The 21,615-nt window shown below is 40.8% G+C and overlaps 3 protein-coding genes across 3 annotated transcripts in view; 2 read left to right on the top strand and 1 right to left on the bottom strand.

Moving 5' to 3' along the window:
- Window positions 1-21,615, bottom strand: part of NMBR (neuromedin B receptor) — a 513,059-nt gene that overhangs the window by 476,925 nt on the left and 14,519 nt on the right. The gene's annotated exons all lie outside the window — the stretch shown is intronic.
- On the top strand, window positions 11,056-11,756 carry LOC143989950 (uncharacterized). The gene is made up of 2 exons (XM_077490208.1): window positions 11,056-11,416; window positions 11,641-11,756. Exons 1-2 carry the CDS (start codon window positions 11,056-11,058, stop codon window positions 11,754-11,756), a joined length of 477 nt encoding a protein of 158 aa, XP_077346334.1.
- Window positions 21,146-21,605, top strand: LOC143990118 (alpha-ketoglutarate dehydrogenase component 4-like). The gene has a single exon (XM_077490289.1). It carries the CDS (start codon window positions 21,154-21,156, stop codon window positions 21,478-21,480), a length of 327 nt encoding a protein of 108 aa, XP_077346415.1. The 5' UTR covers window positions 21,146-21,153; the 3' UTR covers window positions 21,481-21,605.

The raw sequence follows: 21,615 nt of genomic DNA, 5'->3' as shown, positions 1-21,615 counted from the left end.
CTATATATGACTCTGAGTTAGTACCTCCTCTTGTATGGCATAATGCCATACAATGTTCTGAGTTGTGTGAGGCTATGATGTTCACATTTAACATATAAAGCTAGACTTCGATATTCAGGGACACACACAGGGGAAGGCTGTCCAGTCTTCAGACATATACACACATGTGTATTCATAAACCCTTTGACAAGTGCTAGACAGGTGATTCTATCTCAGAGTAACGTTATACTTTGTCACTTCCACCAGTCGTCTTGCAAGACTCAGATTGCATTAAGGAGAAGCGCATGGAAAGATACACAGCCATGAATCACACATGCTTCCTATTTTTGTTTCATATATTTTTACCTACACTGAACTGTTATACTTTTTCCATTGTATTTATGATTCCAACTGTGTGACAATAAACTCACACTTTGTTTTTAAGTCAGTCTGACTATCAATGCTATTGAATGAAATGCCTAAAATACACTGCAGATATTATATGTGTCTGCTATATTTTACATACATGTCCATAACCTTGTTTAAGTAACAATAAGGCAACGTGCAATCAACTGCTCACAAGGTGGACTACCAGACTTTACTTCAGATCCCTCTTGGCATAGTCAGATTTGGGGTTTCGTCAGAATAAATATTTAAGCTCCACCATGAGGAGACAGAAGTTCCATGGTATGCCAATGTGATGGAAAAGTCTTAGGCCGCGTACACACGGGCGGATTGTCTGCCCAACTTAGTCCGCTGAACCGTGTTTCAGCAGACAATCCGCTCGTGTGTGGGCTTCAGTGGACTTTTTCAGCGGACAGTCTGACGGACTAAGTCTTTCGGAATTTCCGTAATTTTGTCCGTCCAAACTTGGTTTCAGCAGACAGTCCGCTCGTGTGTAGGCAAGTTGGACGGACTAAGTATGGCGCATGCTCAGAGAGGATTTACACGCCGAAGGTTGCATTGCAGTGTATTGGACGTCGAATTTCTAGTCCCGTCGTACGTGCCGTACACGTCATCGCGCAAGCTTTCGGCGGACTGTCTGCTCATTGTGTGTGGTCAAGTCCGTTCATTCAAAAGTTGAACGGACTGTCTGTCGGATTGTCTGACGAACTTAGTTGGGCAGACAATCCGCCCGTGTGTACGCGGCCTTAGCCTGGAACTTACTGAATACCTTAATGTAATACATAGTATGAGCAAGCCAAGTAATAATGAGATGTCAGTCAGGCACAAAATACAAATGATGAGTTTAAGGAGGCTCCATATTACAATGACTCTGAACATACAGTCAACAACAATGATATGTAATTGAAGACACAATAGGTATACAAGATAGAAGATTGACTTCAGAAACACAAAGAATGATATTGATTTTTTTTCCTCAGTCTTTGATTTTCATTGAAGAAAGGTCATATAGTTGAATAGATGAATAGTTGTAGAGAACAGAAGTCTCTATTGTAGTAGCAAAGGTAGCTGTATGTAGATTGCCATGATCTGATCAAAGAATCTGTTAGCACTGGAATCAAGAACATCTGCCACCATTAACTTACTGAATTGAGCAGCAGTGAGATCAAGCATCCAATTCCACTATACTCAGAAAATGCTAACAGCTCTATAATTAATCTGTTGTAAGTACTGGGCTTGAGAAAGGCTGCCATCATGAATGCCCTGGGAAGAAGTTAGACTGCAACAAAGGCAATAAAAGAGCACATTAAACTATTAGATTGGTTAATGTAGCATTAAACCCTCAATGCATAACTATCCTTTCCCTTTTAGCTCAATGTCACTTGTTGTAATTATGTAGCACCCTTCTAGCATAGGATGCTAGAAAATGTTAATGTTTGGCTCCTTTTGTAGTCCAGCGACCAATGATTGTTTGTTCTGATCTGTTCAAAGTTCTTAAAGCAATAAATATCAGACATCCCCTAGGCCAGGGGTAGGGAACCTCAGCTCTCCAGCTGTTTTAAAACTACAAATCCCATCATGCCTCTGCCTTTAGGAGTCATGCCTGTGACTGTTAGGGTCTTGCAATGTCTCATGGGATTTGTAGTTTCAAAACAGCTGGAGAGCTGAGGTTCCCTACCCCTGCCCTAGGCTGAGTTATTGGATCGAATGTGCATGGGCTGAGTCTTGTGAGAATGGGCAGCCTCTGTATTGTTTAGGAAGATCCAGCTATTACCTGCGGCCCCTACAGGGGTAGCGTTACAACTATAAAGTTAATTTCCTGCTTTTGGCTCTGAACACTTACACTAGATCCTTCAAAAATGTTTTTGTTGTGAGCATCTTTGCATTCCTTCCCTGTACATCTAGTCAAGGAGTGCCTGCACTGTGCATGGTTAGTCATGGGGTAGAATGCACAGCGCTAGTTGGGGGAACTTAGAACAGGGTCACTGTCAAAGTGCTGGTAGGAAGAGCAAGGGAGTGCAAGGGGTGGCCTAGAATAAAAGGACTGTGTGCTGCCTTTGTGCGTTTTTAGATAAAGGTATAGTCCTGGAAATGGACACACCAGGGTAGCTCCAGAATACCCTGCACAGGAGTGGAGCCACCCTATAGGCAGAAATGGATATCCGGAATGTAAACAGTTTTTTTTCAAGCCAGAGCCAAAAAGGGGACAGCAAACAAAAAGCATGAATCTGAGGTATGCTTCCACATTTATATTTACTGCTGAAGGTTTAATAGCACTTTAACTCTTCAGCGTTTATAAGACACAGAAATATGAATTCTTTGTAGATTGGCTCTTCTTCCACACAAAGTCAGCAGTCTTTTAGGATTAGAGTCAGGTGTATGAGTAACTAATTATATCAAGCAAGTGCTAATGATCATCAATTTCATATGTAGGTTGAACCAAAGTCATTAACTGTAACAGAAACAGCTGTGTATGAGGCTTAAAACTGGGTAAGCAGTCAAACTCTGTTACTAAAGTGAGGTTGTGGAAGACAGTTTCATGTCATACATCATGGAAAAACCGAGCACAGCAACAAGACACAACTGCATCAGCAAGGTCTCTCTCAAGCAAAGATCAAAACCTGCATGGCCCATCCTCTCAGCAAGGAAGATGATGTGTGAATGCCAAGGGGTTTTCTAAGCCCCAGAGCCGTGAGGCAGCTACTGTCTAAGCTAACCTTACAGATATTTCTGTAACGGTGAACTTACACTTTAATTCAGCAGATGAAAAACACATTATGTTTACTTCCCTTCAATACTGGAAGATGTCCAGCAGTACCACCAGCACAGAACTTGCCGAAACCAGTTGGACCCAGGTACCCCCATCTACTGTCTGGAGAAATATGGCCAGAAGAGGTCTTTATGCAAGAACTGCGGCAAAAAAGCCATGTCTCTGAAGTGGAACAAGGCTAAGAGATTCAACTATGCATGAAAACATAGGAACTGGGCTGTATGAAGAAGGCAGCAGGTGCTCTGGACTGATGAGTCAAACTTGAAATATTTGGCTGTAGCAAGAGGCAGTTTGTTCACTGAAGTGCTGAAAACAGTACAATAATGAGTGTCTGCAGGCAACAGTGAAGCATGGTGGAGTTTTTTTGCAAGTTTGGGGCTGTATTTCTGCAAATAGTTGGAGATTGGTCAGGATAACAGTGTCCTCAATGCAGAGAAATACAGGCAGAAACGTATTCATCATGCCATATCATCCTGGAGGCCTGTGATTAGCCCCAAACATTCTGCAGCAGTACAATGGCTCCAAACATACAGGTAATGTTATCTTTAGCATAAAGAAGAATGAGGAGTCCTGGAATGGTTTGGCCTCCACGGAGCCCTGATCTCAAGATCACTGAGTCTGTCTAGGATTACATGAAGAGACAGAAGGATTTGAGGCAGCTTACATCCACAGAAGATCTGTGATTAGTTCTTCAAGATCTTTAGAACAGCCTACTTACTGAGTTCCTTTAAAAACTGTGTGCAAGTGTACCTATAAGAATTAATGCTGTTTTGAAGGCAAAGGATGGTCACACCAAATATTTATTTAATTTCTCTTCTGTTAATTTACATTCCAATTTAATTGATAAAAATAAACTAGCAACCCCTCGATTTCTGAAAGTATTCTTAATTTACGGCATTTTTTCACACCTGCCTAAAGCTTTTGCACAGTAATATACATACCATATATTGTCTGTCTAAAATGGCCCAAAGAACTTCCAAGTACTATTTTTTTCAAAGTATAATCAATCAAATCTGCAGAAGAAATAGATAGGGCAAGAAAAGAACCCAATGATAGATGGCGGTAATTTGATAAAACGTACTCGTTCTATAGCAGGTTGTGATTAATATACCATTTAATCTCACACAATATAAACAAACGTCAAAGAACCAATTTTGTTGATGAATCAGCCATAGCACAACACATACAGTAAATGTAAGTATTAGATACTGGTGATAGAAGAATGCTTTGATGAATTAATGGACAAGGTAGGGGGAATCATCTCTTAGACTCAAAAACTATTTAAAAGTGCTTCAGGGAATTACAGAAATTGCTCAAGTTAGCTGACATAAGAAGGGTGAAATGTATTAGCAGCTTCATGCAGTATCTTTTTTTGTCTGCCTTATTGTCTTTATAAGAGATTAGATGTTTTTCTGTGTCATTTACTATGTTTTGTATTCTAATCTAGAGAAAGAGCTGCAACTTTCAGGACGTAATGCTTCTAGCCCTGTTCTGACATTAAACTGTGTAGATATTTCAAGCAAATTATGTGAAAATAAATGTCGTCATCATTTTTATTTCATTTATGTAATACAAGGATGAATGATATTTCAAATTAATCTTGTAGTAAGAGAATTATGGAAGGCATTATCGCCTCTGAAAATGTAAACTGGTTGTCTCTGGCTTTAAAACTTTCTAGTATCAGTTACGGTTTTAGAAACAACTGCACTCTGTTCTTTGAGGGCCGTAGATATTTTTTTCTTGAGGAGGAGGTTCAGCCCTGGGAGCCTAGGTAGCGTACATCCCTGCAAATTGTGGGTGTGGAAAAATTGCAGTTCATTAGAATTGCTGCCTAACACCAACTAGTATTAAAAGTGTCTCCCCCTTCTGCTCCCTATACTTTCTCACCTATGTAAAAAATGTGTATGCTTACCTATTTGCAGCCTGCTACAGTCTGGTCATGTGGTCCAGCTTCCCTGTGTCAGTCAGCAGCTGTTGCAGGGGAAAGGAGGAAGCACCAACAATGCCGGGGAAAGAGGAGGGAGTAGGAGAGAGCCTGGGCGGTGATGTTATGGGAAGCCCGGAAGTAGGAACAGGATACCTGTGACACCGGAGCGGGGGAGGAGTACAACGAGCGGAAGTTCCACCTTTGGGTGGAACTCCGCTTTAATGAAATGTCACTTTTTGACATTTCAATAAGGTTTGTTTAAAAAAAAGGAAACAATGCAATGTGTTGGGATTGGCACATGGACACTGCTTTCATCCTACCACGCACAAGTAGCTATGTTCTAGCAAAGCCACTGGTGTGAATAGGCCCTAAAGAGAAGGGGTTTTCCCAAGGCTCAACAGTGGGGCCAGTTTTAGGTAAACAGTGAAGGGCAGGGGCCTCCTCAGGCTCCGCTATAGGGCCACTGACCTGTGCTATTTAGAATCTGTGAGAGAGATGCCAACAGCTTGCAGGAGATCACAGATGGGCACTGTGAGTTAGACTGGTGCACAAAACTAGCTAAAAGGATGGATTACAATCTAGTTTTTTGGTGCCCAAAGACTAACATACACACTATTACATTTTCTGCAGATTTTTGTCTTCAGATTTACCAAAACCATATAATATGAGGTCCGACCTTAAGAGTTTCAATTTGTATGCAATCAGACAGGCCCTTGCACTACATGGTTTAGGTAAATCTGAAGACAAAAATCTGCAGAAAATATAATCGTGTGTGTAGTAATATGGCTGAACCAGAGTGACTCCATCTTTGTAAGTTCATATGGGATTGTGCTTAGATTCTGTATCTGCAGACTGTAGCAGTTTTTCTGTAAACATGCACATAAGGAAATATAGCTTGCATAGGCAGTCTCGTTCTGTGCTGTCTAAATAAAGAGATTGTGTCACAATATGTCTGGGCCACATATCCCATGACTGTGATTCAGAAGCAGATGACATGAGTAATGCTATGTAATGATATGTAATGATATGTAATGATGGTGTGTAATGTACACCTCTGTATTAACCACACCCATGTTCTATGCAATGATTGGCTGATAAGGGTGCATATAAAATGCAGTCCCTCCCACAATATATTAGACAACTCCTGACATTTGGTCTCGACTCATCTCTTATTATCTTTGTCAGGATGTTTGTCTCCTAATGCTGCAGCATTAGTATAAAGGGTTTTGTGAGTATTGTAAATGCGTTAGTTACACCTAGCTGGTCTTTGTCAGGTATATAGAAATACCATTTTAATCACAACAGTGTGTATGGGTCTTAAGGTAGCCTCTGGAAATTAGCTGCAAGATTGGATCACAGCAGAGAAACAATAATTGTTACTTCTGGCTGCAGAAGCTAGTTCTTGTGTAGAAAGAATATCAGTACGGCACAAGGATGACATCAGAGGGGAGCCACGCAGAGTGGATGTCTGTCAGTGGAGAAAGCAGCAAGAGAACAGCCTTGCCTAAGCTTACCTGCTGACCCAATAGGACCCAGGGCCAGGAGGCAAAACTCCTTCTACCCACCTATCAGCAGTCCTGCTAGTGGGTGGAGTCAAAGTCTGCTGCCTATGTACCTAATCAAAGTTCTCCTCTCTCCTTTCCTTGTTTTTCCTTTCCTATCATCAGCAGACACAGACTACCATGTTTAAAAAGATGTGAGGATCTTGTGAGCTACCTATTAAAAATACAATTATAAAGACAGCTGCTGGCACTAATCACGTCCCATATAGTCGTGTGATAGCATAAAAAATAAAGAATGTTTTGCTGCGCTATCTACCCAATATTCTATTCAACATATATAACATAAAATTCCTTATCAAACATATAATTATGAGTCCATTGATGGAAGTGATCAAAAAACCATGTTGCAGTGTCCACACTCTGGTGCCCCCCCCCCCCCCCCCCCACCCTTAGGTAATAGTCACTCACCTCTGAGGGTGTAACCTCACATTTAAGTTTGGTCAAATCACGCATGTGAATCACCTCTGGATTCTAAGTTAGCTGTGGGACCCAGAACTGCCCAATAATGCTGTCTCCTCATATATAAACAGTAGAAAAAAAACTCCATAGTGTGATATGGTGTGAGACAGACCAGCTGCCTCCTGCACCATCCTGTCACCTGGTCACTGGAAGTTCAAAATGGCACCTCATGAACTCTCTGAGGATCTGAAAAAAATAATTGTTGCTCTACATAAAGATGGCTAGGCTATAAAGAAGATTGCTAAGACCCTGAAACTGAGCTGCACCACTCTGAACAGGCCTTGCCATGGTCAACCAAAGAAGTTGAGTGCACATGCTCAGCATCATGTGCAGAGATTGTCTTTGGGAAATAGACATATTATTGCTGCAGAGGTTGAAGGGGTGGGGGTTCAACCTCTCAGTGATCAGACCATACACCGTACACTGCATCAAATTGGTCTGCATGGCTGTCATCCCAGAAGGAAGCCTCTTCTAAAGATGATGCACAAGAATGCCTGCAAACAGTTTACGGAAGACAAGCAGACTAAGGAAAAGGATTACTGGAACCATGTCCTGTGGTCTGCTGAGACCAAGATAAACTTGCTGCCAGCACTGGAGAGCTACAGTTCACTGAGGAAACCATGAATGCCAATATGTACTGTGACATACTGAAGCAGAGCATGATCCTCTCCTTCCGGAGACTGGGCCACAGGCCAGTATTTCAACATGATAACGACCCCAAACATACCTCTAATGCAGGCCATACACAATGCGAATTTCGAATGACCCATCGAGCGATAAACGAAAGTGGCACTCACAACAACATGCGAATGTGCCATCAATTAAGTACGAAAATCGTACGTTAAAACACTATGTTTTCTTGACAATAGAGGAAGTGATGTAATATTTAGTAACCTTTTAACCACACCCCCTACTGTACAAAATCGGGTCACGCCGAGTACGAAACGAGAGGTCGTTTCGCGCATTGCACATTCATACGTTCTGAGAAAATGCCATTCAAGAGGTACAATAGAAAGCAGAAAATGGCAGCCATGGTAATTGCAATAATAGCCTTGGAGGAAGAGAAGAAAAAAAGAAGAAACAGAAGGAAGAGCAGAGTGTGGACAAAAAACTGGCTCCTGCAGCGTGAGAAATTCTCACATGTAAATCTATTGACAAACCTGAGGGAAAATAATCCTGAGGATTATCGAAATTTTTTACGGATGACACAGGAGTCATTTGAGATGCTGTTATCGCATGTGCGGCCACATATCACCAAACAAGACTCCTGTATGAGAAATGCTGTCAGCGCAGAGGAGAGGCTCATGGCAACCCTCCGTTTCTTGGCTACAGGCAGGTCTTTTGAGGACATGAAGTTTACAACTGGAATTTCTGCCCAATCATTAGGTCGAATTATACCGGAGACGTGTGAGCCCATAATAAAAGTGCTCCAACCACAGTATTTAAAGGTAAGAAAACATGGTGAACTGTCAGAGTTCTATTACATGACTACAAATGAAACAAAGTTGAAATATGTAAAATCAACAATGTGTCTAAAATGGCCAAAAATGCAATTTCTTCCAAGAAAATACATAACAAGAAGTACACCATTTCCAAAAAGAGACGTTATGAAACAGAATCTATTTTTTATTTAACAATAGTATTATGTAACAATAACCATTTTAATTCCAACAAGAACAGTAAAGAAAATATATTTTTATATTCACAAATTCGTATAATGTGGATCACGAAACCAAGGACCTTGATGGTGTTCCTGGTTCATTGGCCAGCTCGTGGTTCCTTGTTGTTGGGACATCTGCCAGTTTGGGACAGATGGTACAGGTTGGTGTGATGTACAACCCTGATACCCTATAACATCAGTGTTTGGTGTAAGATGTCCCTTAAGTCCAATGGCAATCATTTTATGCAGCAGAGGTTCAAACAAGTCACGCTGTTGCATAGTCATCCTGCGTAGCTTGTGTGCAACAAGATAACCCGCAGCATCACACTCATCATCCTTTTGTTCCATAATGGATGATGCATTCTTTAATAAAGTGGAAGTGTCATAATCTGCAGTCTTCCTTTTTTTTCCCCTCTGAGCACTCAGACCCGATGGCCCTGTCTGCTCTGGTACTGGGCTTGGAGTATCCTATAGAAAATAATGTAAAAGTAATTAATAAATCAATTACCATGAATGCTAAATATTCCTATGTCTTTTTTGCCAACAGTTTCCCACAAATTCCCAGGAATGGAAAGACCTTGCTAAAGAATTCCAGGATATGTGGAATTTCCCGAATTGTGGTGGTGCAATAGATGGGAAACATGTAAGGATCATCCCACCAGCCAATTCAGGATCCTACTATTACAACTACAAAGGGTTCTTTAGCATAATATTAATGGCGATCGTCAATGCAAAATATGAATTCATATACCTGGACATAGGGAAAAATGGTAGAAACTCAGATGGAGGAGTAATACAGCGGAGTGCATTCCTAAACAGACTAAAAGGAGGCGTTTTGCATCTTCCATCTTCAAGTGAAACTGTGGAAGGACTAAATTTCGTCTTTATTGGGGATGACGCATTTGCTTTGCATGAACATCTTTTGAAACTGTATCCCTTACGTAATTTAACAGCTCAACAGAAGATATTCAATTATCGTCTGTCTAGGGCAAGACGGGTGGTTGAAAATGCGTTCGGCATTATGGCCAGCAGATTCAGAATCTTCCACACTGCTATGAATGTAGCAGTGGAAAAAGTGGACATCATTGTGGAGTGCTGCCGTATGCTACACAATTTTTTATGATGCACAACAGTGTCATACATGCCAACATCTGCAGTTGATATGGAAGACATTACCAGTGGGACAATTGTACCAGGTGACTGGCAAAACGACAGTACTGGTTTGCAAAATTTAGCTCCTGCAAGGCCTAGCTTACCAACTGCCAGTGCACGTCAGAATCGACAAAATTATACTGATTATTTTGTAGGCAGGGGGGCAGTTGCATGGCAGGATTGTATCTAGCTTTATATAATATGGATTGGGGATAGTGGAAGAAGTTTTGGTTAGACTTTCATATGATACAACATATATTTACCTGTGTCTGTGTTTGGGATATATCCTCCGTTTCAGATAATGCATCTGAGTCTGATGGGCCACTTGCTTCCAGAGTACAATGGGACTCTCTGGGATCATCTGTATCGGCTAGGAACATGAGGTCTTTGAAGTACCACAAACGTGGCACATATACGTCCTCAGCTCCTGCACCAGATTTTTTGGAGGCTTGTATCTTTTTATACTCCTTCTTAAGCACGGTGCGCAAGTTCGCAATTTTGTTCTTTACATAGTCTTCTGTGGGTTGAATACAAACTGCTTTGCATAACTCTTTGAGTTCTTTTATAGCTTCATTACGCTTATAGCGATTGGAATAATCTCTGGATCTCACATCCCATAAGCAGGATAATTCTCTGTATTTGTCAATAAATTGGGGTAGGAAATCGGGAGATGTGAATGTAAAAGCCATTGTCCTTTAAATTAAAAAAAAACATGAATTAAATATATATATATATATCTATATTACATGTTTAAAGTTTTATAATACATGTCTAGAATTGGACAAATGGCCATTTAGAACATCCAGGCCTAACATGATAGCTCCAATAATTAAAGTGTAGCAATAATACAATAATACAAAAATTGTAGTGTAGCAATAATACAATACAATACAATAACATAATCAAAGGTATTTACATCAATCACACACACATCCACGGGCACATTAAATAATCAAAGTATAGTCCCCAGATCAAACTTACCTCAGGTATCTCCGTTTGTATTATCGTCTATCAAACGAATATTACTCGAATATTCTTTCATACGTGACGTCACGAAACCGCGGACGTTCGTATTATAACATGCGATGTATCATGTACAAGCCACACCTCTTCTTAAATACAGTGCACAGTTGCAGACATTATGGCAGAGCACATGGCAGATTCTCCAGATGCAGGGCCCCAGATAGTGCAAAGAGAGGAGATTGTGGAGGGGAGTCGGCCAGTAAGTGCAGTCACCAGAAGAAGAAGGACGAAAGCCAGCAACATGACTTTCGAGGAGATGGTGGACATGGTGAATATTCTGCAGAAGGATTATGATTGTCGTGAGCATGTATACAGCAACATGAACATACGCAAAGATGCAATATTAGAGAAGGTGCAACATGTTTTACGCAAACGCCATGGCAGTGAACGCACAAAAGACCAGTTAAGAAAGCGATGGTCTGACCTGAAATTAAGAGAAGAAAGTCAGCTTAGAAAGATCAACAAAATAATCGACAAAAGTAAGTACTTTATTTTTGGTGTGCATTTATTTATTATGTTCTTGTATGCTTATTACATATTTTCTGAGTGTTATGTTCTGTATATGCAATCTTTATGTGCGCGTCTGCTTTCACTCATTTTGCTTGGGAATTGCAGTAGGTTGCTTGACTTTATGTTTGAAAATGTAACAATGTTATTGCAATGCTTGACTTGCACCTAAAAGTATATATTTTGCATTTAATAGGAAGCCGAAAAAAGAAACATGGAGAGGTGGAAATAGCACATGAGGATGTGGAGCAGACAAGTGCACAGACTGACATGGCAACAGACACAACTGTAATCGTACTGACGCCTGTTTAAGATGAGAGCAGCCATGTGTCCACTTCAGGTAAAATATATTTTTTTTGTTTAAATGAGCTGTATTTTTGAAAGTTATTTTCAAAATTTATATTTAAGTTGTTTTTTTTTTTTATAGCTGTTCGATCATCTACTTCAAGCAGCTCAACTTTTGACAGTAGTACATCAGCGAACCGAGTTATTGCAGATTTAAAGTCATTACATGCTGACATTGAGAATATTCGCACTACCCTGAATTCTTTTCCACGCAGAATTTCAGAGATCCTTGAGCAATTATCTACATTTTGAATGGGTTTAGACGTTTAGCTTGTTTTTCATGCATACCCTGGTTCTTTTTTCCACATGCAACTTTTGTTTTATATACCTATAGGGGATTATTTACTAAAGGAAAATCTACTTTGCACAAGTGCGCTAGGAAGTGCAGTTGCTGTAGATCTGAGGGGGACATGCAAGGACAATAAAAAAACAGCATTTTACCTTGCATATGATTGGTTGTTAAAATCAGCAGAGCTTCCCCTCATTTCATATCTAGAACAACTAACTGCACTTCCAAGTGCACTTTCAGTGCACTTGTGCAAAGTGGATTTGCCTATCATAAATAACGCCTATAGTGTTCTTGTCCATGTGTACAGTCTAGCACTCAGCTAGCTCTACTGATTGTACAAATGGACACTTCTCTGGAACGGGTTTGAAGACCTATTGTTTTCTTGTCCATCTGTACCGTAGTCTAGTGCAAACCAGACATTTTAGGCCCTTGTCCAACTGCACTTCTAATTTAACACCTGCAATCATGTTGCCCATGTGTACAGTATAGCAAATGGACACTTCTCTGGAACAGATTTAAAAACAACCTTGGTCAATGGATCCTTATGGTACACATGTAAACATTCCAACATTGCACAGCAGTTGTAGGCAATGTTTTGGCTATATTTACACTTTAGCACATGGGTGTTCACCTTTTGGCCCTCCAGCTGTTGCAGAACTATAAGTCCCATAAGGCATTGCAAGCTACTGACAGTTACACACAGAACTTCCAAAGGCAGAGGCATGATGGGACTTGTAGTTTTGCAGCAGCTGGAGGGCCACAGGGTGAACACCCATGGTTTAGCACAATGAATACATATTGTGTATATGGACAGTGTTTGCTGGTTGTTGTTTGTGTACAGAGTGCTCGTATCTTTATTATAATAATGTCTTTACAAGAATGCGATTGGACAGCTGCTATGTTTTGGTCCACCTGTACAGTTTTGTATATTGTATACCTATTGTACATATGGACACTTTAGATGCTTGCAGCTGTAGTTGTCCACCAGCACATTGCATCCCTACTGTGATAATGTTCACTTTTTCATAATTGCACTACTACTGTACAAATTACATAGTGATTTTGTAGAAAGAGTTTATATTTTTGTATTTGGAAGTTTATATTTTCAAGAAAATACTTATACATGTTCATACATACGGGTACACGCATGAAACCATTCCTGTTTTGGGTTTGGCACAATAAATCTGTGCTTGTTTGAATTTGGTGTGGAGTGTCTTTATTTGAATCATTATGTGCATGATGTCACCTCTATTCCCCACACTTGATGTTATACATGATTTCAAATGTCTTTGGAGATTATTCCACTTTGCTCGCAGACATGTCAGCACCTCCTGGATGAAGCAATTTATTTATAGCATATATGGTGTATAGCAAATGCAATAGGTCATTATTGCCTGCTTTCCTTATATTTTTTTTCCTTTCATGTCAAAGAATAAGGACCATTATGCATGCACAGGCAGTTATGTTTATTTCACTTTTCTTGCAGACTTTTTGGCACCTCATCAGACTTTGCTGTGGCCTATTTTTTTTCCTGTATTTTACGATCATTTATAGTTGCGTTCGACCATTCGTTCGTTGTTTTCTATATGTTTTCCTTCCAGTTCGAACTTTCCAGAGTTCAGTTCAGTTCAGTTTCTTATGTCAAATCGTCCAACTCTGCCATTAACGATACGAATTTTGGACGATTTTTGTAAAAAAAAACAACATGTTGGATTTGTCAATTTGCCCTGTCGTACGAAAATCGCATGTCGCGCATACCACACTAACGATACGAAAATCGGGCGATTTTACTTTCGCTTTGGATTTTCGTTCAAAATTTGCATCGTGTATGGCCGGCATAAGATGACCATTGCATTGCTAAAGAAGCTGAGGGTAAAGGTGATGAACTGGCCAAGCATGTCTCCAGACCTAAACCCTATTGAGCATTTGCGGGGCATCCTCAAATGGAAGGTGGAGATCTCTAACATCCACCAGCTCCGTGATGTCATCATAGAGGAGAGGAGGAGGACTCCAGTGGCAAATTGTGAAGCTCTGGTGAACGCCATGCCCAAGAGGGTTAAGGCAGTGTTGGAAAATAATGGTGACAACAGAAAATATTGACACTTTGGGCCCAATTTGGACATTCTCACTTAGGGGTGTATGGCTGTGTATATATTAGACTGACTGTATATATATATCTCAGATACACTGCCACTAACTGAATAACCTGCCTGCTTAATCTAACGTGAGAAAAATGTGAGGAGTGTACTCACTTTCATGAGCTACTGTATATATATATATATATATATATATATATATATATATATATATATATATATATATATATATATATATATATATATATATATATATATACTCTGCATTCACTGTAACCTATATCTGCAGTGCATTTGGTGGTGCACTATTTCTAATACATTTCAGGCGGTGTATTAATATATATATATATACTGTACAGTCTAGTATATATTTTATATATATATACACTCTGCATTCAGTGTAGCCTATATAGAGAGTAAGCAGCCTCTGTGTTTACAGTCAACAGTGGTGGTCGCGGACATGGTGCATCCTCTGCAGGTGGCCATGGGGCACGCTTGTCCTTTTTTCTGCTGCCGGCCATGTTATTGAGCCACAACATGCAGAAGAGTTGGTGGAGTGGATAACAAAGCCGTCCTCATCTTCCCCATCCTCTGTCACCCAGGCTCAGAGTAGTTTGCCTTCCAACACAGCGCCAAAGTGGCCTATTCCACTGGCTCCTTGTCCATAGTCACTCCTTTTGTAACCCTATCATCGTGCACGGAGGAGTCACGAGAATTATTAGACTACAGTGTAGGTTATATGCTGCAGGAGGATGCGCAGTGATTTGAAGGCTCCGATGTTGGTTCATAGGTTGAGGAAGGGAGAAACGTGAGCCTAGAGAGAGGGGGTGCCACAGAAGGATCAGAAACTGGCAGTCATGTTCCCCCAGCTGCGGCATACTGCCAATTTTCTCCAGTGATGAGGAGGGAGGGGATGATGAGGTCAATGACTATACTTGGGTGCCTGAGAGAAGAGAGGAGGAAAGTGAGGAGGAGGAGGAGGAGGAGGAGGAGGCAGCACAACTCCAACGAGGCAGGATGTCCTCTAGGGGCAGCTTAAGGGCAGCCACCCTATTGCATCACACCGCAGCGCTGTGCAGGTGCAGGGTGCTGCTGACTCCTCGCTGACTTTTAGAAGTTCCTTTGTGTGGGCCTTTTTTGACGTATGCAGCAGATTGCACCGTTGCTGTTTGCATGTCTGAAGCGGATCAGGCATGGCCAGAACAACAGCCGCTTGGGCACCACATGCTTGACCAGACATGTGACAAACTGCCCTACAGTCCATTGGCAGCAGCACGTGAAAGACCCACATCATATAAAAAGGTGGACTTTTCCATGCCTCCCCTCTGGGATCTCCATCCTACTATACCTCCAGTCCTCTCAAAAACCTGCACTGAGAGGAATGAAGGTATAGCAATAGGTGTTTCAAATACTTGCAGCCAATCTGCTAGCAGTACACCACCAATTGATTTTAGCAGGGGCATGTAATTACTATTTTTTTAAATAATAGTTAAGCAGGGCCCATTCCTGCCCCCCAACAAGAGTAACTGTGAGGGGTTACAGTGTTCTGCTACCACCAACACCTAAGGCCCAGTTTTTTTGCAGAGTATATAGGGCAGGCCGTATAATATATATACTGCTGTTCAGAGTATACAGGGCTTGGGGGATCCCCACACCATTTTTTTTAATTGGTGCAGGGTTCCCCTTAATATCCATACCAGACCTGAAGGGCCTGTACAGGCCCAGGAATAGCTCTGTACAGAGCTTCCTGTTCATTGACAAACTGAAGCATAGTAAACACTGTTTACTATGCTTCAGTTATAAATGGACACAGGCGCAATTAGTACTGATCACTGACTCGGTTCATTTAGAAAAAGTAAAGGACTGGTAAAATACATCTTTGCCAGCCCCTTTTTTGATATCCATCCTGACATATTCCATGCAGCAGTCAGCGCAGAGGGGAGGGTAGAGGCTGGCAGCACTCCGGGGGGAACCAGAGGCGCACACAGGGGCCTGGGGGCAGCAGAAGACAAGTAACCTGGATAAGAGGGGAGATGGGGGTGGCATATAGAGGAACCGATCACCTCCATTTTGCTCCTGCAGCTGCTAAATACTTGCAAAAGGGAGAGGAGGAGAAGAAGGCTTTCAGTGGCTGCAGGAGGAAAATGGAGGACATTGGTTCTTCTATATGCAGCCCCTCCTATCCAGATGTACAGGGGAGCTGTATTGGCCCCACAGAGCATGTGGCTGGGTCGCAATTGCGTCCCCTATAGTTACGCCCCTGTTCAATCCCATGCTTTATCCTCCTATCAACTAACTATCTGAGTACTGTGTCATGTAGTAAAGCCTGATTTGTTGCCACTGTTGCCCCTTCATTTTCTAGCATGAATTATATTGTGCAGGAACTACAATAGGCCAATGTAAAGACTGACTGAGATACTTTTTAAAATATTTTAAGGATATTTTTAATACGGATATTACTTGGTAAATGGAGGTCAGTTTTGTTTTAAATTTAAATTTAATTTAAAAAAAAAAACTACATCTACATTGAATAAAAAGAAAAATGAGACTTAAGACCGGATGTTCTATTTAAAATTTGCTGATCTGAAGTCCTACTTCCTTTTTTTATTTATTTTTTTCATTTCGAGCCAGTTGAGCACAGTATTGCTCCTGCACAAGTCTGCTAGATAGACAATCAATGGGCAGCCCATAGAAATCTACCAGCTAATAAGCCTTTACAGTACACTAGCATTGGTGCAATACTGCACTCAGCTGGCCCAGAGGAAAAGGATAAAAAGAGCAGCTGCTGAAAAGAAACCTCTAATCTCAGGTCTGCTTTTTTATTAACCATGGATATTGGGGAAGAGGACCTTTGCTATCAATTAGGTTTCAATTTCAGTTCTACTCATGTATGCACAATACACATTTACTAAACAGTAAATAAACATTGTTTATCAAATATGAAAAAAATATCTAGAATTTATTCAAATTATGCCATACAACTATTTAGCAAGGATTATTTCAAGCAAATCACTTTCAAATCTGTTAATAAATAAGTCTGGTACACTGTTCAGGAACACAGAGAATATTTGGGATGGCACCGCAATATTTTATATAAAATATTTTATTATATAAAAGGTATAGCATTTCAGGTTTTCAGTGATTTAGCATGTATTTTTAAGGTCATATTTTTTTTTCAGAAACTAATAATGCCCAAGATCTCACAGTACACAAGGAGACATCGGGTGTGAATAGAGCAAAGGATCATAGAGTAGCTCATAACTACAGAACCACATCATGCAATCATAAATCTTTAGGACACCAAATACAGTAACTACCTTTGTTCTATGAAGAGCTTCCCTAATTTTGCCAACTGTAGGTAGCTAGGGGAAGAGGTGGCTGGGGGAATTTGTTCCCCCAGCCAATAATAAAAAGATATGTTGGGCTGCTTGCTCTAAGTATAGATACTTTCCCATTCTGACATTAAGGAGAGGAGGACACACAGTCAGTAACAGCTGCTGGTCATTACACTGCTGTTCTAATAAACCATTTATTATAGGAACACCCACCTTTTAGTAAGCCAAACAATCACTGGTCAATGTATGTTTTTTTTTAGCACCAGGGATTCTGTACTTTCCATAAGAGGACCACTTGGTTGTGTTCACCCCCCAGGCCAAAGGTTCCCAGTCCTTCCCCCGAATGTACTGCCTTACTATCAGAACAGTAAGCGTGACAGAGTAAATTTTTTGAGAGTGATGGTCAAACAATGGCAGAAATATAGCGTAGGAGCCATCATTGTTTGGGATTTGAGTTGGGTGATGTTAGATGTGACAAAGTTAGTGAATGTTGCTGCTAAATCATAGTTGTTTGAGTTTACTAAGAAGTTTGCTTGAAATCTTTGCAATTTTGTAAAAATTCAAAAACAAAAAAATCACAAGTACATAAGTATTAACAGCCTTTGCCATAACACTCAAAATTGAGCTCAGGTGCATCCCATTTTCACTAATCATCCTTGATATGTTTCTACAACTTGATTGGAGTCCACCTGTGATAAATTTAGTTGATTGGACACAATTTGGAAATCCACACACCTGTCTATATAAGGTCCCACAGTTAACAGTGCATGTCAGCACACAAACCAGGCCATGAAGTTCAAGGGATTGTCTGTACACCTCAGAGACAGGATTGTATAGGGGCACAGATCTGGGGAAGGGTACAGAGAAATGTCTGCAGCATTGAAGTTTGGAACCACCAGGACTCTTCCTAGAGTCGGCCATTCGGCCAAACTCAGCCATAAGGAAGGGGGGGGGGGGCCTTAGTCAGGGAGGTGACCAAGAACCCAATGGTCAGAGCTCCAATGTTTCTCTGTGAAGAGAGAAGAACCTTCCAGAAGAACAACAATCTCTGCAGCACTCCACCAATCAGACCTGTATGATAGAGTGGCCAGACGGAAGCCAGTCCTCAGTAAAAGGCACATGACAGCGCACCCAAAGGACTCTCAGAATATGAGAAACACAATTCTCTGGTCTGATGAAACAAAGATTGAACTCTTTGTCCTGAATATCAAGCATCATGTCTGGAGGAAACTAGGCACTGCTCATCACCTGGCCAATACCATCCCTAAAGTAAAACATGGAGGTGACAGCATCAAGCTTTGGGGATGTTTTTCAGCAGCAGGAACTGGGAGACAAGTAAGGATTGAGGGGAAAGATGAATGCAGCAATTCACAGAGATATCCTTGATGAAAACCTGCTCCAGAGTGCTCTGGACCTCAGATAGGGGCAAAGGTTCCTCTTCCAACAGGAAAACGACCCTAAGCACACAGGCAAGATAACAAAGGAATGGCTAAGTGACAACTCTATGAATGTCCTTGAGTGGTCCAGACTTGAACCCAATTGAACATCTCTGGAGAGATCTGTGCACCAATGCTCCCCATCCAACCTGATGGAGCTTGAGAGGTCCTACAAAGAAGAATGGGAGAAACTGCCTAAAAATAGGTGTGCCAAGCTTGTAGCATCATACTCAAAAAGACTTGAAGATGTAATTTGCCAAAGGTGCTTCAACAAGTTATTGAGCAAAGGGTGTGAATACTTAAGTATTATATGATTTTTAATATGATTTTTGTTTTTTATTTTTAATAAATTTGTGAAGACTTCATACTTCTTTCACATTGTCATTATGGGGTATTGTTTGTAGAATTTTGAGGAAAATAATGAATTTAATCCATTTTGGAATAAGGCTGTAACATAACAAAATGTGGAAAAAGTGAAGAGCTGTGAATACTTTCCAGATGCACTGTATGTGGTTTTATGGGACAGTACGATTCTCACAGACATTCAATAATATGTCAAAGCAGAATACACAAAACACTTCAAATCCACTAACCCACATTCTTCAAATACCTTCCTATACCCGTGTCCATCATTATTCTCATAATATTCAAAATATAGACTTCAGGTATGTTGTTTAGTAAAAACTGACTAGAGTCGGGCCAGTTCACAAGCATTTGAATAGGCAACAAATAGATACAAGAGGAAACCTCTGGGGGATCTACTGCTACCACCCCATAGTAAACCCAAAATGATCCACTCTGTGAGGATGTTGTGCAACACTGAAGGTATAGATACAATCAGTAAAGTAGTGTGCATCAAAGTATTACATAATTACCCTCCCTCTTTCGATATTCCATATCCATATTTCCATATCTGCCCTTAAATTTACGAAATCCCCATATTTTTTTTCAAATGTAAAACTGACAAAAAGGCCTACAGCATGGAGGTTTTACATTATTTTATTTGTATTGGGTTTTTTTTTGGTTTTTTTTAACTGTGCATATATCAATATATTTATTTAAAAAAATGTATGTTCTTTTTTTTTTTTTTTTTTACTTAGAAGGCCATGCCTGCTTTGGTGAAACAAATATGGGTGGGGAAGAAATGCAAACTAGGTACAAGTCTCACTCAAGGAACACAATGTAAGAGAACTGGAAATAATGAGAGTTCTAAAGCAGATAATGAATACATTTGTCTTATTGGGGCTGACAAATAAAACTAAGTACCCAGTGTTGAATTAAAAAAAGAATAGTGCACAGTGAATCAATAAAAACCTAAATGCGGATGATTTAATGACAACCAGACAAAAAGACATTTACAGGACTAAAAGATCATCTAAGGAGGAAACTGTTATGCCCCGTACACACGAGCGGACTTTTCGACATCCAAACTCCGACGGACTGAGTCCGGCGGACTATCCGATCGTGTGTGGGCTGCAACGGACTTTAGCGAAGCTAAAGTCTGACGGACTTTAGAAATGAAGCATGCTTTAAATTTTCCCGACGGAACTCCGCCGGACCCGGTCCCCTTTGAAAAATCCGCTCGTGTGTGTGCTACTCCGACGGACTAAAACCGACGCTAGGGCAGCTATTGGCTACTGTCTATGAACTTCCTACGTCGAATCCAGTCGTACGTCATCACGTTCGACTCCGTCGGAGTTTGGTGTGATGGTGTGTGGTCAAGTCCGTTCGGTCGAAAAGTCCGCCAGAACTCCGTCGGAACTCCAGCGGAACTCCGGCGGAACTCCTTTGGAGGTCTGTCAGACTTAATTCCTCTCGTGTGTACGGGGCATTAAAATGCAACAATTTGGTAGAATGAGCTGACTACAATGTCATTCTCCATAGTTCACTGCAGCAAAAACTCTCACACGTGACTGGCAGAGGTGATGGCATTGGCTTCAAGGGATACCACCTTGTAGATCAGAGTAGAGAAAGAAATGTCTTTACTGAGTTACAGTGGAACTAAATTCTCTCAGTCATTATGATCTACAGTATTTTTAAGCATTATTGCTGCTATCCTTAGTAAAAAAAGATAGGAAGGTATTTTGTATTTACTTGTTTTACATTGTTCAGTTGCGTCTTGTGTAACTTCACCTTACAGATTTTTCTATAAAAGTGAACTTACCCTTCAAGATAGCAACAGCTAGAAATGCTAGGGGCTGGGTCGCCATGGGAAGCAAGATGGCGGCGGCCAGCAGGGTCGTCCAGGTGGTTAAGCCGCATGTTCCAGCAATACGATTCCCAGACAGGAAGAGTAGTCCAAAACCTAATGTGCAAGAAGCTTTGAAGTCTTTGATTTATCCGTTCACTACTCCAGTCACAGCTCAACAAGCTACGAGTGAAAATCCTCCAGGAATTTCTAATCCTGCACATGTCCGCCGAGTAGTGACCTCCCCAGACACTAATGACTTATTGAAATCACTTCCTCAGAAGTACAGGAGAAAACCTGTGTCCAATGAAGAAATGGAGTATATACAACGTGGGGGTCCAGAATGAAAACCAAGAAGTGCTCTTCTACCGCTGCAACAATACGATTGTTACCAAGTGTTCCTCAAACTGTAAAACTTCTACATAATTGTAAACTAGAAGTTTAATAAAGAAAAACAAATCACCAAAAAAAAAAAAAAAAAA

The sequence above is a fragment of the Lithobates pipiens genome, unplaced genomic scaffold (genome assembly GCF_037356315.1).
Source record: "Lithobates pipiens isolate NorthernLeopardFrog02 unplaced genomic scaffold, aLitPip1_a1.2 Scaffold_18, whole genome shotgun sequence".
NCBI classification, from domain to species: domain Eukaryota; kingdom Metazoa; phylum Chordata; class Amphibia; order Anura; family Ranidae; genus Lithobates; species Lithobates pipiens.
Note: the sequence above shows the minus strand (reverse complement) of the source record. Positions and strands in the feature narration are given on the sequence as shown.

What these genes read in the sequence shown, in the direction of transcription:
- LOC143990118 (XM_077490289.1), top strand. Translation starts at nt 21,154, where the DNA reads ATGGGAAGCAAGATGGCGGCGGCCAGCAGGGTCGTCCAGGTGGTTAAG.
- LOC143989950 (XM_077490208.1), top strand. Translation starts at nt 11,056, where the DNA reads ATGGCAGAGCACATGGCAGATTCTCCAGATGCAGGGCCCCAGATAGTG. An exon ending in CAACAAAATAATCGACAAAA is followed by an intron (nt 11,417 to 11,640) that starts GTAAGTACTTTA and finishes TGCATTTAATAG; the next exon opens with GAAGCCGAAAAAAGAAACAT.